This window comes from Amphiura filiformis, chromosome 18 (assembly GCF_039555335.1).
Source record: "Amphiura filiformis chromosome 18, Afil_fr2py, whole genome shotgun sequence".
Lineage (NCBI taxonomy): Eukaryota > Metazoa > Echinodermata > Ophiuroidea > Amphilepidida > Amphiuridae > Amphiura > Amphiura filiformis.
The window spans coordinates 17,182,596-17,205,644 of NC_092645.1; the positions used below are offsets into that span (position 1 = coordinate 17,182,596).

General features: G+C 36.3%; 1 protein-coding gene and 1 long non-coding RNA gene across 2 annotated transcripts; both read left to right on the top strand.

Moving 5' to 3' along the window:
- The first annotated feature begins 2,157 nt into the window (after positions 1 to 2,157).
- LOC140138999 (craniofacial development protein 2-like) lies at positions 2,158 to 2,790 on the top strand. Its single transcript, XM_072160780.1, has one exon. The coding sequence runs from the start codon at positions 2,158 to 2,160 to the stop codon at positions 2,788 to 2,790; it is 633 nt and encodes a 210-aa protein (XP_072016881.1).
- A 7,445-nt stretch (positions 2,791 to 10,235) lies between these two features.
- LOC140139388 (uncharacterized) lies at positions 10,236 to 21,628 on the top strand. Its single transcript, XR_011857104.1, has 3 exons — positions 10,236 to 10,426; positions 18,577 to 18,707; positions 21,221 to 21,628. It is a non-coding gene; the product is annotated as an uncharacterized lncRNA (long non-coding RNA).
- The last annotated feature ends 1,421 nt before the right edge of the window (positions 21,629 to 23,049 follow it).

The window sequence follows — 23,049 nt, forward strand, 5'->3', positions numbered from 1 at the left end:
TGCTATCTAAGACCTATCGTTACAGAGTTATTTTACAAAAACCTCATTTTTGGTTTTAAAAAATGGCACATTTTGGATGTACGGGTGTAAAAATTTCAACTTGCTCCAATTTTGACAAAAACGGTGGCAAAAAGTGACAACTATTGCTGATATTGATATTGATGAAGTAGCTATCTCCTGCCGATATTGGTATTGATGAAATAGGCCTAGCTATATCTTACTGCTCGGTATTGATGAAGTAATTACCTACTTCTAATATTGGTATTAGCTGTCTACTGCTGACATTGGTATTGATGAAGTAGCTATCCTCATATGTCTTGGCCCCGTATAGGAAAAAGTTGCTGTTATTGGTATTTTCGTAGACCCTAATTAATATGTAATAATTCCAGTTCAAAAAGATCCATCCATGTGTCTCTTTGGCTGACTAAACCAATTATGGGACATCTGACCCGTTGAGTCTATGCTGTCTAGGCCCCCATACAGGAAAAAGTTGCTGTCATTTGTATTTTTGTAATTCCCAATGGGTAATACTAGTTCCAATTCAAAAAGATCCACCCATGCACGTGTCTCTTCAGCTAAATAACCAGTTATCAGGGTTATGGGGCATCGGACCCTTTAAGGCTACTGTCTGGGTCCCCATACAGGAAACAGTTGCTGTTTTTTGGTATTTTTGTAAACCCTAATATGCACTATAGTTCCAATTCAAAAAGATCCATCCATGCCCTCTTTGACTGAATAACCAGTTATGGGACATCGGACCGGCGCGGCGCCCGTTGAGGCTACTGTCTGGGCCCCCGTACAGGAAAAAGTGGCTGTCATTTGTATTTTTGCAATCCCCAATTTTTGCAATCCCCAATCCCCAAAGTAAGGGGAAGCACTGTCCCAGTGTCGAGGAGCTGAAAATAACCCTTCACCAGCACCTGCACCAGTAGGTGCAAAAGCTGTTTTTTTCCCTCATGGATTTATCTATGGGGGGTGCTCCCAACCTACTCATCTCTACCTTTCACCTTTCACTCTTTCTAAATCTTTTCTTGCTAAAATTTTTTCATTTCGCAATCCAGTTAGCAAGGATAGGTGAGTCAAACTAGTTGGCTTGGTAGGATGGTTAACATCAGATTTTGTCTAGGACAATGGGTTTTTGTCCTTAGTATAGGGTATAGCGCCTGATCCCAGGGGCGATTACCGACTGTAATATCTTTCTGGGGTACAGGATATAGATCCCTAGTTTGATGGTGAAGGCGAGCGCCACATGGGCACCTTCTTATGTGCCATCCCCTGTACACCGTGTTCAGTTATACTGTCTACAGGAGCAGGCAGTGTGGATGCTAACTGGAAATTGTGTCTATCTCTTTCATCTTTCTGTCTTTTCTTTCTTTCTTTCTTCCCAATCATAGAGTAAAAGCAGGTTGTAGTAACATCTTGGGATGCAAATAACATCTTGCAATAAGGGTGAGGTAACCCAATTAACCTCTACTGACAACACGCATCCTGCCAGCGCGTCAGTATATGGCAGAAACCCCTCATGAATTATAAAGTACAAGAATAAGGAAGGCCGTATAACCCAAGGCCATAATGGGTACCATCTATAGATGGTTCGAAATCGCCCAGTCATAACTACTCAAGAGGCAAGACCTCAGAATGAAGTTCTGCAGTCAAAGCCACGAGGAGGCTCCAAGGCGGGGAAGAGTGGAAGCTTCAGAATGGAGAATGGTAGGAAGACTGGACAAGAGTTATTTGTTTGCACATACAACACAAGAACAATCAGAACAGAAGAGTCCTTATAACATTTGTTGGAAGAGTTAGAGGAATTCAAGTGGGACATCATTGGTTTAGCAGAAACGAGGAGAGAAGGGGAAGGTTTGGAAGAGATTGAAGGGGGAGCTTGGTTGTACAACAGAGGAGCAACAGAAGATGACAAAAAGGCAAGAGGCGTTGGTTTCCTGATACATTTAAAAATCAAAGACAACATTATAGAGGTGAAGAGTTACTCAAATCGGGTCATCTTACTAAGACTTCAGCTAGCTGGGAAGGAAGAGATGTGCATCATCCAGGTATATGCACCAACAAACAAGTGACCATGATGATGATGAAGTGGAGCAGTTCTATGAAGATATCACAAAAGCACTGGAAGAGCACAAATCAAATTATACCATAGTTATGGGAGACTTTAATGCTAAAGTTGGTAAACAACAAGAAGGTGAAGAAAATATCTTGGGAAAATTTGGAGTTGGAGAAAGAAATAGAAGGGATGAGACCATGATAGAATTTGCTGCCCAACACAGTCTTGTGATCACGAATACCTGCTTCAAGAAAAATGTGAATAGATACTGGACTTGGGAAAGCCCAAATGGCCATACCAAAAATCAAATTGACTTTATACTCAGTAGTCAGAGAGGAATTGTGAAAAACTGTGAAGTCATCACAAGAGTAGATATCGCTAGTGACCACAGAATGGTGAGAGCCTGCATTCACATCAGCAGAAAGTTAGCCAGACTTAAATTCATCAAGAGCCAGAAAAAGAAGAAAGTTAACTTGCTTAAACTAAGAGAAAGGAAGGAAGAATTTCAAATCCAATTACAAAATAGATTTCATATCTTGGAAGATGAACATCTCAACATAGATGACAGATGCAGCCTGATAACAAACATCATCTTAGAAGAGGCAGCATCTGTAGCACCTCCAAATAAAAGCTCCAAACAGAAGACAGAGGAGGATATTGAAATCGACCAATTGAACTCAAAAGAAAGCAACTCAGGGAAAAAGATAACAAGACAGCAAGAGAGAAAGTAGAATATGCTGAACTTGTTAAAACAACCAGAAAGAAACGAAGACAGAGAAATAGAAAGAGGAAGGAGAAACTAATTCAAAACATACTAGAAATGGGAAAAGGTCCCAAATAAATAAATAAAAAAAGTCGAAAGAAGGTCAGAATCCAAAAACTGCGCAAAAAAGATGGTTCACCAACTTCAAATAGGGAGGAAATCCTCAATATATGTTCAGACTTCTATCAAGAACTATACAATTCACACACGGAGGCCAAGAGCCAAGAAGCCAAAATAACATCACCAGAAAACTCAGAATTACCAGACATCACATTTCGTGAAGTAGAAACAGCAATCAAGGAGATGAAGAAAAACAAGGCACCAGGACTAGATGAGATAACAAAAGATATTCTCGAGGAGGGAGGAAGTGAAGTAATAACCCATCTAGCAAAACTGTTTAACCAAATCATCATCAAAAAATGCATCCCACAATCTTGGAAGGAAGCAAAATCATTCTTCTTCACAAGAAGGGAGACAAAGCAGACATCAAGAATTACAGACCCATTAGTCTTCTCTCACATCTGTACAAAATTTTCACAAAAATTCTTCAAAATAGACTAAAGAAAGAACTGGATGAACATCAACCACGAGAGCAGGCAGGTTTTAGAAAAGGTTTCTCAACCATGGACCATTTATACTTGCAATAAACCAACTCATAGAAAAGTCAAACGAATACCAACTTGACTTATGTATTGGATTCATTGATTACGAGAAAGCATTTGATTCCGTAGAACATATCTCTTCCAAGCACTGAGAGAAATAGGAATAAATGAAGGATATGTTTGTATTCTGGAGGATATATACACAGATGCAACATCTCGAATCCATCTGGATACTGACGTTTCTAAAAGTGTTAAGATATCCAGAGGAGTTAGACAAGGAGATACGTTATCACCAAAGATATTCACTGCAGCTATGGAGGCTATCTTCAAAAAACTACCTTTGGATGAAAGAGGAATCAATGTTGATGGAGAAAAATTAACAGACCTCCGATTTGCAGATGAACAGTGGAGGATATGGAAATACAACTTAATGACTTGAACAAAGAAAGCAAGAAGGTGGGATTGAAAATGCACAAAGGAAAAACAAAATATATGACAAATATGGCAACAGATAAAAATATCGTTATTGAAGATCAGGAAATTGAAAGAGTTGAGGAGTATAAATATCTGGGCCAAACACTGAGGTTAAAGGATTGTTCGAAGGAAGAAATATTGAGAAGGATAAAAGCAGGATGGAGTTGCTTTGGAAGACATAAAGAAATCTTATGCAACAAAAATATACCCATGTCACTCAGAAGGAAAGTATATAATCAATGTGTCCTTCCAACAATGACGTATGGCTCTGAAACATGGTCATTAACTAAATACTTAGAAACTAAACTACAATCCGCTCAAAGAGCAATGGAACGGCAAATGTTAAACATCTCACTGCGAGACAAAGTAAGGTGCTCGACCATCAGACAGCTGACTGGTGTTGCAGACATTTTGAGAAAAATCAAACAATCAAAATGGAGATGGGCTGGACATGTTGCCAGAAGAAATGATAACAGATGGACAAAGAGATTGTTAGAATGGCAACCAAGAATGGGGAAAAGAAGAAGAGGTAGACAGAAAAGGAGATGGAGAGATGATATAACATCATATATTGGCACAACATGGGCGATAGTAGCATTAGATAGAAAGGTATGGAGTGATCATGAGGAGGGCTACATCCAACAGTGGATTGACATAGCCTAGATAGATAGATAGAATCCCCAATGGGCAATAGTTCCAATGCAAAAAGATTCATCCATGTGTCTCTTCAGCTGAATAAATCACTTATGTGACATCGGGCCTTTGAGGCTACTGTCTGGGCCCCGTACAGGAAAAAGTTGCTGTTATTGGTATTTTCGTAGACCCAATGTACAATAGTTCCAATTCAAAAAAGATCCACCCACGTGTCTCTTTGGCTGAATAACCAGTTATGGGACATCGGACCCGCTTAGGCTATACTGTCTGGGCCCCCGTACAGGAAAAAGGTGCTGTTATTTTTGTAATCTCCATTGGGTAATAGTTCCAATTCAAAAAGATTCATCCATGTGTCTCTTCAGCTGAATAACCAATTATGGGACGTCGGGCCCTTTAAGGCTATTGTCTGGGCCCCTGTACAGGAAATGTTGCTGTCTTTTTGTATATTTATAAACCCAATAATTAAGAAATAAAGGGTAATGCATGATCCTTTACACGAAAATAATGTGTCCGAGGCAGTAATAAAAATTCCCTTTAAAAGGGAAGGCCAGCCTCAATGCAGAAGAGGTCTTGTAAATAGTTTGGGTCACCGTGAAAGGCATTTTTAGGATCACGCTTACATCCATGTTACATGACAGTTCACCAAACCATCAATGGTGAGAACATGCACACTGAAACAGCAAAAAGCATTAACTCCTATAACTCCTGTCAACTCTTTAATTCATTACTCCAAATTGTTCTGTATTTTTGTCTTTACTGCTTTTTACCCATGCTTATTATTAAAATCAAGAAATTCACTGCAGTTGTTACTTAATTTGCTATGTAAACTCAACTTACATGCACATTTTATTTTAAAATGATTTTATATTATTTCGCAATGTATAGTTTACTATAAAGTAGATAGTGGCAAGCACATGATAAAGGACTGATCATTCACTACAATCTTCACTTTTAAACTGTATTTTTGAATGTGTTGATTGTTAGTCCGAAACTCCTGCAAAGCTATGGACCATGATGGCATCTTACCTACTCCATTCTGTAATACTAGTAGTCTGCATTGTGTGTTTTCTCAGTCTTCAATCATTTTGTTGAATGTAATTTTATGAATCAAATAAAAAAGATAGAAAGTGGCCTCACTTTAGTTATGTGTCATTTTACAGTATTTATAATTTATAAAGTAAGACAATAATTTATTTATTTTCTATAAGTGCATGTCAAAATATGGGATATATTGTTCAATATTATAGCTAGCCCCTAAAAACTTTATTTTCCATCGGATTTTTCCCGTTGAAAAGACAAAACTGATGTTAAAGATAGCAATAATATCATCAATAACATTTTGAGTCAATTTTATCCATAAAACGATACAGGATAGGATAGATAATTACTTTGACTTAAATGTGGTCTATATAATGAAGATTTTGATTCTACAACATTATTAGATATGTTATCAACATATCAATTATGCACTCCAGGCAACCAAACATCATGCTATGCTATGACCTCATTCCAGTGATCATTCCCCGCTAATTACTAATTGTTGACCATGTCATTTTTTAATATGCTGATAGCTGAACAAGTTTATGTTTATATGTGTAGGCCTAACCTATGATAACTTTTTAAGTCATAATTAATTCAAACATAACTTTGGCAATACTCAATCGTTTTCGTTCGTTGAAACGGCAAAACATACTTTCTTTTCCTTGCAAATCGAATTAGCAGACACCAAAAACATTTCCACCACAAGAAGTAAAAAAAATAATTCATACCAATAGAAGAAGGCTATAATCTTAGCTAATCTTTAGTGTACACAAATCCCATCTCAGAATTAGGTACCAGCCCGTAAAACGTAAATAATGGGTGAGGCGCAGCCGAACCCATTATTTAAACGTTTTTACTGCCGAGGACACATTATTTGCGTGTAAAGGATAATGTTGCACCCTTTATTTCTATTCTATTACCACAAATTTTTTGCCCAATTTATATTTCAAGTTGTTTACCTCAAGGTGGAGCGCATACGCGTAGCCAAAGCGTATGTATGGGCGGCCACATGGGTCAAAAAGGGTCTAAGACTAAGAAAGGGATGTAAAATCCAAAAAGGGGTCTATACACATCAGAAAGGGGTCTAAAACTCAGAAAGGGGTCTAAAACTCAGAAAGGGTTGTAAGATACAAAATAGGGTCTAAGACTCAGAAAGGGGTCTAAACACAGAAAGGGGTGTAAAATAAGAAAAGGGGTCTATAACTCAGAAAGGGGGCTAAAAACAGAAAGGGGTGTAAAAGAAGAAAAGTGGTCTATAACTCAGAAAGGGGACTAAACACAGAAAGGATATAAAATAAGAAAAGGGGTCTAAAACTCAGAAAGGGGTCTAAACACAGAAAGGGATGTAAACTAAGAAAAGGGGTCTATAACTCGGAAAGGGGCTAAAAACAGAAAGGGGTCTAAACACAGAAAGGGATGTAAAATAAGAAAAGGGTCTATAACTCAGAAAGGGGCTAAAAACAGAAAGGGGTGTAAAAGAAGAAAATGGGTCTAAAACTTAGAAAGGGGTCTAAACATAGAAAGGGATTTAAACTAAGAAAAGGGGTCTAAAACTTAGAAAGGGGTCTAAACACAGAAAGGGATGTAAAATAAGAAGAGGGGTCTATAACTCGGAAAGGGGGCTAAAAACAGAAAGAGGTCTAAACACAGAAAGGGATGTAAAATAAGAAAAGGGGTCTATAACTCAGAAAGGGGTCTAAACACAGAAAGGGGTGTAAAATAAGAAAAGTGGTCTATAACTCAGAAAGGGGTCTAAACACAGAAAGGATATAAAATAAGAAAAGGGGTCTAAAACTCAGAAAGGGATCTAAACACAGAAAGGGATGTAAACTAAGAAAAGGGGTCTATAACTCGGAAAGGGGGCTAAAAACAGAAAGGGGTCTAAACACAGAAAGGGATGTAAAATAAGAAAAGGGGTCTATAACTCAGAAAGGGGGCTAAAAACAGAAAGGGGTGTAAAAGAAGAAAAGTGGTCTATAACTCAGAAAGGGGAAAGGATATAAAATAAGAAAAGGGGTCTAAAACTCAGAAAGGGGTCTAAACACAGAAAGGGATGTAAAATAAGAAAAGGGATCTATAACTCAGAAAGGGGGCTAAAAACAGAAAGGGGTGTAAAAGAAGAAAATGGGTCTAAAACTTAGAAAGGGGTCTAAACACAGAAAGGGATTTAAACTAAGAAAAGGGATCTAAAACTCACTAAGGGGTCTAAACACAGAAAGGAGTGTAAAAGAAGAAAAGGAGTCTAAAATTTAGAAAGGGGTCTATACACAGAAAGGGATTTAAACTAAGAAAAGGGATCTAAAACTCTGAAAGGGGTCTAAACACAGAAAGGGTGTAAATTTCCACAATGGCTCTAGAACTCGGAAAGGGGTCTAAACGCAGTAACGGGATGTAAAACCGGCCGAGAAAGGTGTGCGTCTAATCGGTGTATAAAAATTCAGAAACGGGTGAAAAACCATAAAAGGCGTCCAAAGCTCAAAAGGGGTGTAACATCCGAATAGGGCTCTAAAACTGCGATAGGGCTCTAAAACTGCGAAAGGGGTCTCAAACTGCGATAGGGGTCTAGAGAACTTAAACTATGAGAGACGACACTCAAAAGTACTGAGTTAGGCTAAATCCTCCAGTCTTGAATACTACGGCATGTTTAGCCGCCATATTAGATATTTGGCGAGTGAGAGGCCGAGGGACTCAGGCTAAATACTGAGTCACACTGCTGTCAGCGTAAACAGCTTATGATCCCAAACAAACTAGCAGGCAAATTATAGAATTCCTGAGCATGAGCAACGTAGTATCCGTCTATCTATCATATCTTTTTTTTTTAAACTATAAATGTTATTTGCTTATGCACTTAGTAAACAAAAGCCATGGATTAAAAAAATGTGGTTTCAAGCATGCATCAGTTACGTCATCACCCTAATTATTTCGGATTATTCCCTTTCATTTGTATCATTATCATTTGTTCCTGTGCAAAGATTGGTGAATAAATATGTTTAAATGCATGCTTGAACCATATTTTTTACTACTAGTATTAGGCAATTCGCGTAGCAGGCTGACGAAATATATGAGCACCGTCGTACTTTAAAGTTTACACGGGAGAGGAAAAAATATGAAAATAAATAAATACATGATTAAATGAATAAAACAGACAAATAATAAATAAAATAAAATAAATAAATAAATAAATAAATAAATAAATAAATAAATAAATAAATGCAATTAATTAATTAATTAATTAATTATAGTAAGAAATTATAGTGAAACCATCACTAGATAAAGTGCTCAACTATAAAATATAGGAGCGAAATATATATATTATTAGTGAAATTACCATCGTAATACAAATTTGTTTCGTATGGATGGTTTCACCCATCCACACTCGTCAGTTGCAGTTGCAATGCGCATCAAAACTCAAGACATATTCTTTGTCATTTTACACATTGCAACTGACGAGTGTGGATGGGTGAAACCATCCATACGAAACAAATTTGTATTACGATGTGGTAATTTCACTAATAATAATATAATTAATTAATTAATTAATTAATTAATTAATTTTAATTAATTAAAGAAAGAAAGAAAGAAAGAAAGAAAGAAAGAAAGAAAGAAAGAAAGAAAAGAAAGAAAGAAAGAAAGAAAGAAAGAAAGAAAGAAAGAAAGAAAAGAGAAAAAGAGAAAAAGAAAGAAAAAGAAGTAAATAAATAAATTAGTAAATAACCATGGTATTAAGAAGGGCTCATTGTTTTTAGTCACTTATTTTATTGTTTCCAATTTTTGACAAATTACAAACATTTTGGAACATCTGTCAAATTTTTGGAGTGGGTGTGTTGGGGTGGGTAGGTTTGGTTTGTCGTCTTTCCCTTTAGAGATTTCGCCTTTTTTTACAACTTCTGTGTACAATTAATTATATGTTGTTTTCTTATGAATAATGAATCCTCTTCATGTTTTGTGCTTCTTGCCTTGTGCATTCTCTTTACTGGACACAGATCATCTCCAATCTCCATGTATTTTTATTTTAAAATAACTTCCATGATGTGTGATTTGATTGTATGAACAGTAGTTGACTGGTGGTTTATATTATCTTTGTACCAGAGGATGTAAGTTGTCGGGAAATCTCCTGGGTTTGTTTTGGCTTGGTTTCTATCTCCGGGCATTTTCATGCTTTTCACAGGAGTTTTTCGTGGCTTATATCTTTGTAGGCCCCTAATGTGTTTTTTTTCTCCCCACCAGACAACATTTTCATGTTTATAGTGTTAGTGACGTAAAAGTCCGGATAGGCCTATAGGCCCGCCTATAGGCCGGATTTATTAAAGGAAAAAAGCAATTTTCTGGGATAATTTTTTTAGATAAATATTTTCTGGGATAAATATTTTTCTGGGATAAATTTTTTTCTGGGAAAACTATTTTTTCTGGGAAAACTATATTTTGTGGGATAAATAGTTTTTCTAGGATAAATATTTTTTCTGGGATAAATATTTTTTCTGGGATAAATATTTTTTGTGGGATAAATTTTTTTTCTGGGATTTTTTTTTCTGGGAAAATATTGGCCCTCATGGTATACCGTATAATACATCCCGTTTGGCGATTTTGCCGAAGTGCACGTTAACCCCGTTTCAGATACAGCACAACAGGAAGGCCGCGCGATGTTATCCGAGATTATCATGATTATGAGATAAAGTCGTTCATCATAGAAAAACGGTGGGATTTAATGGCCGTGTGTCCGATTTATTATCGTCTACGACTGTGGAAACTGTCCAGAAACTGCAAGTTCGTGTTAATCCCGTCAATTTACGGGTCTTATCATTCAGAATGAATCAGGTAGGACGTCTACCGTAGGTAAGCTTAAAAATACTTGTTACTTATCATTGTGTACATTGTATATGTGTTGTAGCCTGTAGCCTGTAGGATAGAGTCCAGGGATAAAGTTTGTACGCGTACGGGGCCTATTATTACATGATGCATGCGAGATGCAGATGTTATAATTATTATGCTAGGCAACGGGCTAGGCAAGCAGCTTTAGATTTCAAAGTTGCGTCAAACTCAGTACCGGTAGTCATGGACCAGGGCTAGTCCTGCCAGCAAGACTTCAGTCTTTATCATAAACATAATGACATATACGGACCTAGGTACGACGAGTTACAGTTACTGGAACTAGGACCAGGGCAGGCTAGTACAAGGAACTAATATACGATGTCCTCATTCACAAACTGATACTATCTGTCCATCGTATAAGACTGTAAGGCAATGTGGTGAAGGTCTCCTTCAGTGAAGGAATATTACACAGTCAAGAATAGGCTCCATCATTTTTTTTTCTGATCCCTCCCAGTCTCCCAAAACATCAAAATATCAAAAGCGTTGCACATTTACTTACTTAAGACTGTCCTTTTTTCATATATAATGCAGACAAAGTAGGGCCAAGCTACCTAGAAATGGTCACATTTTGGCAAGAAATATCTCTGTTAGGGATGTTCATAAAATTTTGTAGAACAATATTTTTAGCTGAAAGTTCTTTCATTTGAAAGAGAATTAAATTACCTAAACAATAAGGGGTCAATCATGTTTCTAGTGCATATATACTTTTGAAGTTACAGACAAAAATAGTGTCATCAAATTGCCCAAAATTTTGTGTGTGAAATTGTGACAGCAGGCACATGTACAATGCACACTACTGTATGTGACCCCAGATGACCTCCTATTCTTTACTGTAAGAAAGCTGTTTTGGATGGTCTTGATTTACACACAAATTGCTTTTGAGCTAAATCGAGTGTCGACTTGGTGGAAAATGGATTGCACTATGTGATAGTTTATGAATCCAGTATCATGCCAGTACCAACATAAGTCAACATCACTTAGGTTTTGCTTTGTGTGTGTGTGAGGGGGGGGGGGGGCATTCAACTTATGATGTGTCATGTGTCTGCCAACTGGCATTGCTTAGTATGAGTTATAAAAATGGGTCATTTGGGTACCGGGTATAACAAAATGAAAAAGGGATAATTTCAAGGGTATAAAATTCTGGGGTCATTTGGTATAACATTTTGAAAAAATGTGTCATTTTATCCCAAAAATGGAGCAAAATTTTATATCATTTTGTTTCTAAATAAGTTTTTGATGATAAAATTGTAGAAAAAAGAAGGTCATTGGCCATAAGTCACTCACTACATTTGTTTTGTACACTACACCACACACCGCTCTCCCTATACACACCCACCCCTGTGTGTGTTTGTCGCCAACCGAGGACATTGTGCTTTGCTATCTAGCCGAGGACGTGTGTATGATGTTTTCATCGCCTAACCGTGGACTAAAATGGCAGATTTGTTTTGTGTATAATACGAAACGGAATTTTAGCCATCACCTACATGTACGGACGGTAGTATTTACATGTGTGGTCCTCGGTTTCAGGCAAATAGCGTTATAAAGCATTTAGCATGCATTTGAGGTCTTTTGCAGCAGTTTGAGATTGCGGACTGTCCTCGGTTGGAAGTAAGTCCGCAGTGTAGGGTGAAAAATCTTGTGCGTGTCCTCGCTTGCCCGCAAACACGTCGCACCCCACCAAACCCCAAACCACCCCACCCTACACTTTTAACAGATCAAAGACTCAACACAACTCAACCAACCAACCAACCGCGCGTACACACACCCCTTCAAAGTTCCATACCCATGAACAGGTAACTCCTGATGGCAAAAACTACTACATGTCTAGACCACCTGTATCAGACAGCACTCACAGCAGTCATGTGGGGCTATCTGTGTGTGTGTGGCACACTACATGTAAACGCACAGTGAACTTGCACCCAGGGACTAGAGAAGTGTCACTAGGCTGCATGCAGCATACATGTAAATGAATTGCAATGTATTCAAATATATATTATAGAAAATAACATCATCATCATCATCATCATCATCATCATCATCGTTTATCATTCTCGTTATCATCATCGTTATCATCATCGTCATAATAATAATAATACTAACATAAATTCACCTATAATTCTAAACATTTTTTTAATTGTCCCACACAAATGTGCACCCTACAGCCATATTTCAATTTACTGAGCTGAGATGTATGGTCCAGTGTGCATGTTTCTCCCTTTCAAGATTGGATTGGAAAGTTCCATGAAAGAACTTTTAGATATTTTTATGTAGTCCAAATATAAAATAAAATTTGCATTTAATTATCAATTATTTCATTAATGATAACAATAATATATGATTCTAATAAGTGACAGATAAATCTAAATAATTTGGTGGATATGCAGGATATATGACGGATTTCTTTTTAGAATACCCTACCACTGTAGATTTTCAATGGGGGTCTTTTATGAACGACCCATACACATACACTGTGAATGTAAAAAATGGTAGGGTATTCTAAAAGATAGCCTATATATGACAGATCACAGATTTGACAGCCCCAATTAATTTGTAAAATGGCCAAATAAGTAAAGTCAACAAATTTGAGATCTATTTTGACATTTTTTGATAATCATTTCACATTTTACATGGATTTAATTGGACTGGACTCGGACCAGACTCGGCTTCGAGTCCGAGTCCATTTGTGTCCAAGTGCGAGCCGAGCCGAGTCTTTTGGTGTCCGAGTCTAATACTACACCATGTATGTATCTTCTATAATGTGTTGTTAGGAAAAGAGATTAAAAAAGGCTATAAGGTCATCAAAGGTCAGGTTATAGGTCAATTTGTTCAGGTCAAATTCAGGCATCAATTTTGAATACATGTGATAGTCTGTGATATCATACATATGTCATAATGAGGCATCAATTTTGATATTTTGTCTGTTACTGGATATATAATGGAAATGTGTGAGGTGGATATACTAAAATACCTTGGGATGTAAATGGTGAGTACAATTTAGATTGCCTAGTTGAGATGGATTGGGCAAATAAATATAAAATAGTTACCAAAATCACAAAAATGAAGCTTACGGAAAACTACCTAATATGGTGGTATAGGTGACAAAAAATACAATCTTTTTCAACATGGCTGTAGTGTGGTTGTGGTAACCTGTTACCTATGGCTTAATTAAGTTTCAGTGACATAGTGTCGCAAGTTCAAAATACAAAATATAGCTCAACATTGAAAATAGAAGCATTTTAACCGGTTCGTTTTTTGATAGTTGTGGAGCACCAAGTTCATGAAATCATAAAAGAAATCAGAGACCATGCACTTATTCCCATTTTACATATCAACTTTATTTCCCTAATGTGTTAGCAACACATATCCAGAATTTTAACGAAATCCGTTGATAGTAAGCTTTCCAAAATGAAGTGAATTTAAAACATCAGTGATGTACCACTTTTTGGCTTATACCATTAGAAGCATGTACGCGTCATTGATACTGATGCCACCAATTGAACGAGAAGATTTGCCCCTTCATTTTGCATACCACTTTGTCCAATTTCTTTTTCTCATTTCTTCACAAAATGCAAAAAAATGCAAAAAAAATGCAATGGGTGTAGTATCCCCTTAAAATTTGTTTAGCAAGCATATCGTCAAACTTGTTCGCCAATTTAATACAACACAGCAAGTGGCATATGGGGCATATAAATACACATAGAGGCTGTATCAAAATGATACCAGTACTCATCAATTTTGATGTTGATTGATAAGCGTACATGCTTATTTTATTCTTGCAAACAAACAGTCTGATCAAATGAAGTTGTGAGATTTAAGCTTTTGCTCCTGGATATCTAGCCTACTGACAAATGTCATAAAAAGTGGATGCTAGGATTGTGAAATACTCCTTTATTATAACACATAAGTGATTCGAACAGACATGTAAATGTAGGCCTATGCACTTGAATGTTACCCATGAAAATAAAAAGTAAATTTTAAGTTGTACATGTTAACGATCTAAATAATACAATTCAATTTAAATATTACACCACTTTATCACCAATGCATCATTTTTACAAAAAAAATAATTTAAGCCCTTAGCTCCAAATATGTGCTCTGTTCTATTTCAGATGCCATTTTACCCAAAATGGTTTAAACTTGATAAATTTGTGTTTGTGGGATATTCCAATCTGTTGGCGTTGAAGATGATGCTGGATATCTGCAGAAAATTCCATTTTTCTGTGGGTCTTGATTCTTGAAGATGATGCTGTGGAAGGCTGTTGTGTAGAGTGTGAATGAGATGATTACTGTGTATATAGTGTGGATGAGATGACCACTGTGAACTTCTGGCAAATCCAGAACAGTCAGAACACATTACTTATCTCTCAATGCAAATTTAAGAAGTTCATGGACATTTGGTAACTTGGTATAATTGACCATGCACACTGAACTAGCTAGCTTTGTCCATAAAACAAAATCTGTTCATGGACAGTTTGTAACTTCAACTTCAACTTCCAGACCACTACACTATGAATCTGTCAACACTCATAATATTGAAACTGATTATCATTCCCAGGTAACAAAACCCTCCACTATGGGCTGCAGAACACAGTCTTATAAATAATTTCATGTGGAATGAGGCTAATATCCTATCCCCACCTCAAACTAGAAATCTCACTGCTGCATATATTTATGAACTATGTCATGAGGAGTGAGGTTATTTTAGGAGCTGGCATTAGTCTGCATTAGAGCATTTCTATTACTGAGTAGTCTACTGTAGTAGACCAGTTTAATTTATCATTCCCTAAATTAATCTCTCTGACCTGACCATGGAAAAGTCATCATTCCTGTTCTGATTCAACAGCTCAGATATCCATGAGAAAACTGCTCTGGGCAGGGCAGTCACTAAAGATGTGATGTGTTTCGTCATAGATAAATGGTTTCATGCATGGAAATGTATGAATTGTTTATCAAAAAAAAAAAAAAAAAAAAAAAAAAAGAATGCAGCGCAGTCTAATTACTGAGATACCTTGCATTATTCTACAAAATATTTTTAGTGATTACAAAGCAAAAGCATTTGCAAAAGAAGCTCGACTTGGAGCTACTTAGGTTCAAAGGTCTAATTTTATTCCAAGGTCTAAACTGGATGTATATATTCACTCAGGTGTACCTGAGCGAAAAAAAACTGTGTGCTACATGTATACCTTGTTCTGCACAAATGACATATTATCCTAGGCTAATTTGCATATCGTGTACATTGTACAGAAAATCCTACTTTTGTCCAATCAGACTGCAGGAAAGTATATGTGATGAAACTAGTCATTTTTAAGTGGGAAATATGCCATTATCCTGCATGGGGGCAATGTAAAATGTGCCCTTGTAAACAATTCCGTCCGACATACTGGTTTTCATGTCGGACGGAAAAAAATGTTGCCCTTAATTTGTCCAAAAGGTAATTGACTAAAACAACTATTGATTCATTTTGCTACATTAAATTCATGGATACTTCACAGGAATAAATAAATACAATTTTGAGTAGTTTTTTACAGGAAAAACTTCTAGGAAAATTCATGCATGTCGGACGGAAAATTTAGTGTTTACATTTCTAAAATTGCAAGAAATCTAAAGTTGATGACATATGGTTTTAATTTTTATATTTATCAACTTAGTAAGGTGTATATTTATTGTGCAAGTACAAAGAAATAAAACAATTGAATTATAAGTGCTCAAGGAGCCCCTGTTATTTGTTTCCAAAAATTCCGTCCGACATGCTTGCATTTTGTATAAACATCAAAATAATTAAGACTAAATTTTGTAGTTTTCACAAGAAAAATATTATTTTATGAAAGGATAGATATGAATCTTACATAAAATGTACTGTAACTTCATTTAGAAGGAAGTTTCAAAATTGAGCAAGTTGATGACCCATTTTTAAACAGGCCCTATAGAATAAGTGCGCCCACATGATCCCACTTTTTTTTTTTTTTTTTTTTTTTTATACATAAGCCCCTTTAGCCATCATACAAAATATAAGATGGAATCATGTTGGTGCACATTTTATTATGGGTCAAAGTTCCACTTTTATGCCGGGCTTTTATGCTGCACATAGGCAAATATGCATCACTTTAGCACAAAGCTTGACCTTTGACCTCTTTTATATTAGTGCGCCCACTTGATCCCAAATACCTGTTACTTTTTTTTTTGTCTACCAGTTGCCAAAGAAGCTAGACAATGAAAAATAAAATTGGGATCTTGTTGGCACATCTTTTATTGATGCAGTAAAAAGCCCACATTGTGCTACGCGTCATTAATGAGGGGAAAAGAGGCAGTTATTGACCTCTACAATGAGGCTAAGTCCATTTTCAAAAACTCAGAAAAATATGAAGATCAAGAGATCCCAAGCTAATTTTTTCAGTACTTGCAAAGAATTAACCTCTTCTTTGAAGAATTGCTATTTGGTGTATTTGGCGTATTCCTGGACCTAGCTTTAGAGCTATTAATGCTACAATCATTCATGTTGACTTAATTTTTTATTATTTTTAAAACAACATTTTGTTTCTTTAATATGCAGTTATAATTTATGTTCATGTCATAGTCTTTTAATGATTTCAAATCCAATGTATTTTGAAGTCACTAAAAATAATAGACTATGACATGAACACAAGTTATAACTTTGCATAATGAAGACACAAAATGTTTTTGGGGGCTTTTTTATTTTCAACCATGAAAGATCTTAGCATTTAGCTCTAGCTAGGTCCAGAGATACTCCAAATCTGAAAAAAAAAATTGAATTTTACTTATTTTTATAAAAATAAAAAAAAAATTGGTCAGGCCTTAATCTGAGGAGCAGGCGGTGGAGGACAAACAAACAACTTTTTTTTTTGGCCTTGTAAAGGGCGTGTGCATCAACCAAAGCAAGGGAGTGCAGGGAGATTCTTCCTGGTTGAAGGTACTAGTAATCTAGTATACAGGGATGTGCCATGGTTTGGGGTACCTTTTCAGCGGTTTTGGTATATCAATGAGTGGAGACCAACTGACCAATGCGCCTAATTGGGTGCATATGGTCAAAACTGCCCCTAAAATGATCTGGAATACTCTGCCAACCCACATTAAACTAAGTACATCTTTAGCACAGTTTAAAAGTTCTTTAAAAACTCATTTAATGAAAGAAGCATTTTACTGATGTGCATCACCATATTTTGTTCAACTATTGATTGTTGTTCATAATGTAAATTAATTTTTATTATGTAGTTTAAGTTAATCTCTGTATCGCGCCTTGAGCGCCATTGATTTGGTGGAGGTGTGCGCATTAGAAATTCACATTATTATTATTTAATATTGGTGGGTGGTAAAAACAGCTATAAAAAGTACACATTTTATCAAAGACCCCCCTCCCAGTGGGAGTGCTGTACCTCTCTAGAAGCTAAATAGCCAAATTTGTTCAAAGACATTTTGAATTTTGTATTATATAACTCATACAAAGTTTCTTGTCATTTGATTGGCCAACTACTAATGAAATTTCTGCTATTTTTAACGGCCAGCTCTTGCACTCCGCATCTGTGCAATAGTCATTTTTCCATTGCACAGACGCTGAGATGCCATAGCAACGCTGTCAGACGTTCGAGCGTATAGCGTGAAGTTTCCACTTCGACTTGCTAATTATAGGTGCGGGGGTTGCTTCTAAAATAAATATCGCATTTAGATATCTTTTGATTTATTTTGTGTTCCTGGTGAGTTATAAAATTAAGTGGAAGCAAGAACTTAAGATAATGAGTTAAAACAAATTTTGAATGTTTTTATTTGTTCAATGGAAAAATATTTGCATTCTGTGAAATGTGAACTGTTTTATTCAACTCGGTAAAAGCCTTGTTGAATGGAACATTCCATATTTCACTTCATGAAGATATTCATACCTTTGAACTTGTAAACATTCAATGCTTGTATAGTGTATACTAATCATTTATCATGTTTATAGTACTTTAGGCTAGGCCTCCCATGTAATTTTGGGGTAGGATTCTTACATATTATCATGATTATGGTAAGTGCAGCCCAATTTCAGAAACCTAAAAAACATGTTTGTTCTTGTAAAATGTTGCCACATTTTAAGATCTTATTTTTTGAATTTTCACAACTAGGTTTCAGTGATGTCAACTTGAAGTGAACTGTACAGTTACCACTTTCAGGAGATGTTCATTGTGACTTCAAATCATGGTGTATAGAGAACTCAACTTATTAACTGTGAACCTGACTGAAACATCAAAATCTGGTATGTACAATGAGTTTAGTAATCTTTTTTATTGGCTAATAAAAAGGATTAGGCCACAAAGGTCTAATGTAAATGAATGTATACCTCACTTTAAATGGTCTATTGAAGGTCCAGAATACTTAGTCATTGATCCCTGTCTAGGTTTTCACAAGTTGCACTTGCAGCTCAGGGGCTATTTTAACGTGCCTCCTGGCACTTTCGTGCAGTGAGATTAAAAATCTGTGCATTGAGAATTCAAAATCTGTGCTTAAAATATATATACGCCATTAAGATTCAACACTGTGTTTTGGGCCAAAATATTACTTGCTAACTTTTGCACGCTTTACGCACACTGCTAGTCCATCAAATACCAGTCGTCACCAAAAAAAAAAAAAAAAATAGTATAAAATTGAACATTTTTCTTGTGCTTTGCGCGAAAATGTCCCAGTAGCATCGGCACAAATTATGCTTGTCCTCGTTAATGCTTCAACATCTTATGTTCCGGTTTGAGGCCAGAATCATGACAATTGTTCAAACTTTTAAACCCATTTTAAAGAGCACACCGCTAAATCAACGGTGATTAAAAATACAAAAACTTTTGAGGTATTTTGGGCTGCTCTTTGGACTAATATGATAACCAGAGAGGGAGTGGCGTGTTATTGCTTAAATAAAAGTGTAAAGCCTATGCATGAATTTGAATCGCCATTGCCAAAGTCGCATTTGTACAATTATCGAGAAAATCGGTCCGCGAATTAAAATGTGGGCAGAAACAGGTTTCCAGCCTCGAGTTCAAGCCAAAAACAGTGAGGGTGTTGGTTACGGGCTTGTACCGGGAAAACGATAATGTAAAACATTCATCGATTTGTAATTGACTGGTTCATATTATCAAATATCTGAGATATTGCCCAAAAGGCCTCCAAACGAGTGAAAATTGACATTTTTATGTGTATTTCAATGGGGCGATTAATTATTTATTATAGTGCGCTACCTATATAGTATCAAAATTTGCCACTTTCGCGTCGTGCTTTGCGTGCATTTGTTCCGGTAAAGTAATTGTAGGCCATGAAGTAGGCCATTGGGTCGACTTGGAAATATTATTGTGCTCCCCTTGGCCCAATAGCAAGGAGGTAGCCTGGAATGGCATGTAGGCGATAATGAGGCAAATTGATAACCCCTCCGGCTCAATATCGGGACAAAATCGATCAAACATACAGTACAGTGGATCTGGACCTCTTCTTTTAAATATTCACCATAATTATGGAAAACTTGGTGTGAAAAACAGGCTTACACATGTAACAATGGCAAATGCGCCTTTTCTAAACCTATGCTCGAGGAATCCCTTTAAGACCATATATAATTATTGAAAAATTGAAAGATTTTGTCAATGCGCAAAATGTGCCCTCATTATTGCCATATTAAAATTTAGTATTATAATGAGGGAGGGAAGTTTCGAGCGCTAATCGCGTCATAAATTGTAGGGTATGAGCCTCCACCACATGTGTTGATGGATTGTAGACATCCCGGGGCTCCTAATACCAGGACAAAATTAACCAAAAGCTGTAATGTGCATCTTTTTTTGGCCAGGTTTTATGCCACAATAATTATCCACATTTGGCTCATTTTAACATTAAAATTGCAAATTTTCGGCTTATTCGCATTAGTCCCGTAAACTAATGGTAGTGGCGTATTAGCGGGTCAATTTCAAAATGTTGCCGCTCCCCACCTGGCTGGTCAAGATGAGAGACTTTAACGTGTGATTTTTAAAAAATCTCGAGCACAGGCAGCGGAAGCGGGGGGGACTTCCCCTAAACATTCTAATAAAAGAAAAATTAAAGCAATATTTGCCCTGTGAATCTTCCCTTCTAGTCCGAAAAATACTGTGTTTTGGACCAAAACACAGTATTCGCACGCATTGGCCCCACAATGCCAAACTTCACACCTTCAATGGGGGCTAAAATCAAACCGCACAAAATATGCTTGCATCTCTAAATTCTAATACTTCCGCCACCACTGCTTACCAACGTGCAGTGACTTTTTTCGCCTAAAATAGCCCCTGTTGCAGCTACCTACTTGCAGCTGAATTGTACTTAGCTCTGTATAAATATGCACAAATCAAATGTGCGAAATTCAACATACAGTAGTCATATTATTTCAACTTTACTGGATAATAAATTGAGTATCATAAAAGCATTCAAATTTCATAGAATCATTCTTTTTCTAACTTAGCAATTTGGGGCCTGGAGATAGAAAGTTAGGGCCCTGTGATAGTAACTTATAGTAACTTGGGCCCGACTTAGTAATTTGGGTCACTGACTTAGTAACTCAAGGCCCAAACTTAGTGACAAAGGGCCCCAACTTAGTAACTCAGGGCCCCTAGTTACTAAGTCGGGCCCTAAGTTACTAAGTCTGGGCCCAAACTACTAATTTGAGGCCAAAACTACTTTGTGGACTCAGTAGGTTGTTCAATTTAATATTGGTGAGAAACATGTATTAAATTTAAACATTTTTAATTGATATTTTGGTTTATTTTACAGATAATATTTGTACTGGAACTGGAAGGAACCACCTGCAGCAACACAGCAGCAAGCTAAAGCAAGAGAAAGATCGAGATGATGATATGTGTAAACTTCCAGGATCTGTGGTGTAAATCAAATTTAAATTTGAGGGAAAAACAATTGACAGAAAAAGACAACTTGTCAACACCATTGCAGGTAGGGCCTAAATGTAGGCCTACCTATCAATTAGGCACTAGTAGACATCACCTGATGAATTTGACCGACAGGGTTCTTCAAAACATTTTGTGCAATGATGTGCCACTGCCACACAGACTAATGAATGCTGACATTTAAAAAAAAACACCAAAATTTGCCTAAATTAGGTGCTTTTAAAATTTGCAATATAATACACATTTTATGGCAAATGATTAAAAATTGATATACAACAGTCCTCAAGTAAACTTTCTAAATCTAATGATATGTACTTAAAGTATATGTAGCTGGGATGAAAAGCCGACGATCCATTGAAAATTTTGACCGTTCAGAAATTTGTATTGAAGATATGGATTTTTTTCCCAAAACACAAAAAATAGGTCTTTTCAAATTTTTGATATATAACTGTCCTCGAAGTAAATTTTATAAATCTAATGATATATTCTTAAAGTGTATGTAGCTGGGAGGAAAAACCGACTATCAATTGAAAATTTTGACCTTTTATATTGAAGATATGGACTTTTTTCCCAAAAAGCCCTAATTTTTTTTGTGTTTTGGAAAAAAAAAAATCCATATCTTCAATACGATATCAAAAATATCAATTTTTAATGATTTGCCATAAAATGTGTATTACATTGCGAATTTCAAAAAATCAAAATTATTTGATATCAGAAGGACATTCTTCGTATTCAGAATGCAATTCGATATGTCTAATGTGCTCTAATGTCCCACAATAAATACTGTCCAAACATTTTCATACCCCTTCCCTTAAACAGGGGAGTTTTCTTCCATTATTCACCCCCAAAAGGGAGGGAATAATTTTACCTCTTTGGGGGGGGGGGGGGGGGGGGAATTTTGTGTTATTGATTTTAAAAAAGAGAGGAAAAAAATCAACAGGATTCAAAGAAGATTAAAATAAAATGAACTAATTTGGTGAAATAGATAGTCACTGTCTGGCAGTAACTGCTCTACAAGGTACCTGAATTAAGTGTTATTTATGGAAGAATTATAATGGGTTCAATAGCATTATACATGTAGCAGAGTGGTCTCTTGGCTTTTACCCATCCCCATCCCAAAAATAATTATTTTGAGGGAAACCAGGGATGCTTTAGCATAAAAATGGACGAGTCATTCTTCCCTGCCTGGGCAATATAGTGACTTGTGGTCATACTATAGGAAAGGTAATAATGCACACAAAGATTAAAGGGAGCTGATTCCTGCTTCGCATATTTCATACAAAATCTATTTTCTTTTCAGTTTGGACACCTAACTTTCTAGGGAAGCATTTGGGATTCTAAGTGAAGATAGAACTGGGCCAGAGTAATGGAAGACATATTCGTCCACGCCCGAATTTGAGATTTCTTGATATTTATCAATACTAAGATATATTCTTTCACTTGAAACTGTTCAAATACAACTTGCTAATATTTACTCGTATTTTTGCTTGATTTATTTCACTCTTTTCAACTCTAAAAAGTCACATGGCTCAAGGCAGCTTAGTAAATTGGCGGGAAATAATGAGTCAGAAATGCGCGAATGCGAAATATTGTGATTACAGCATGAATCGCGTTCGTGATGCGTTAATGCCAGCAAATGTGTGTAAACAAAACCAAAAATTTTCAGTCAAAATGCTGTTTAGATTTTTTAATTATTTT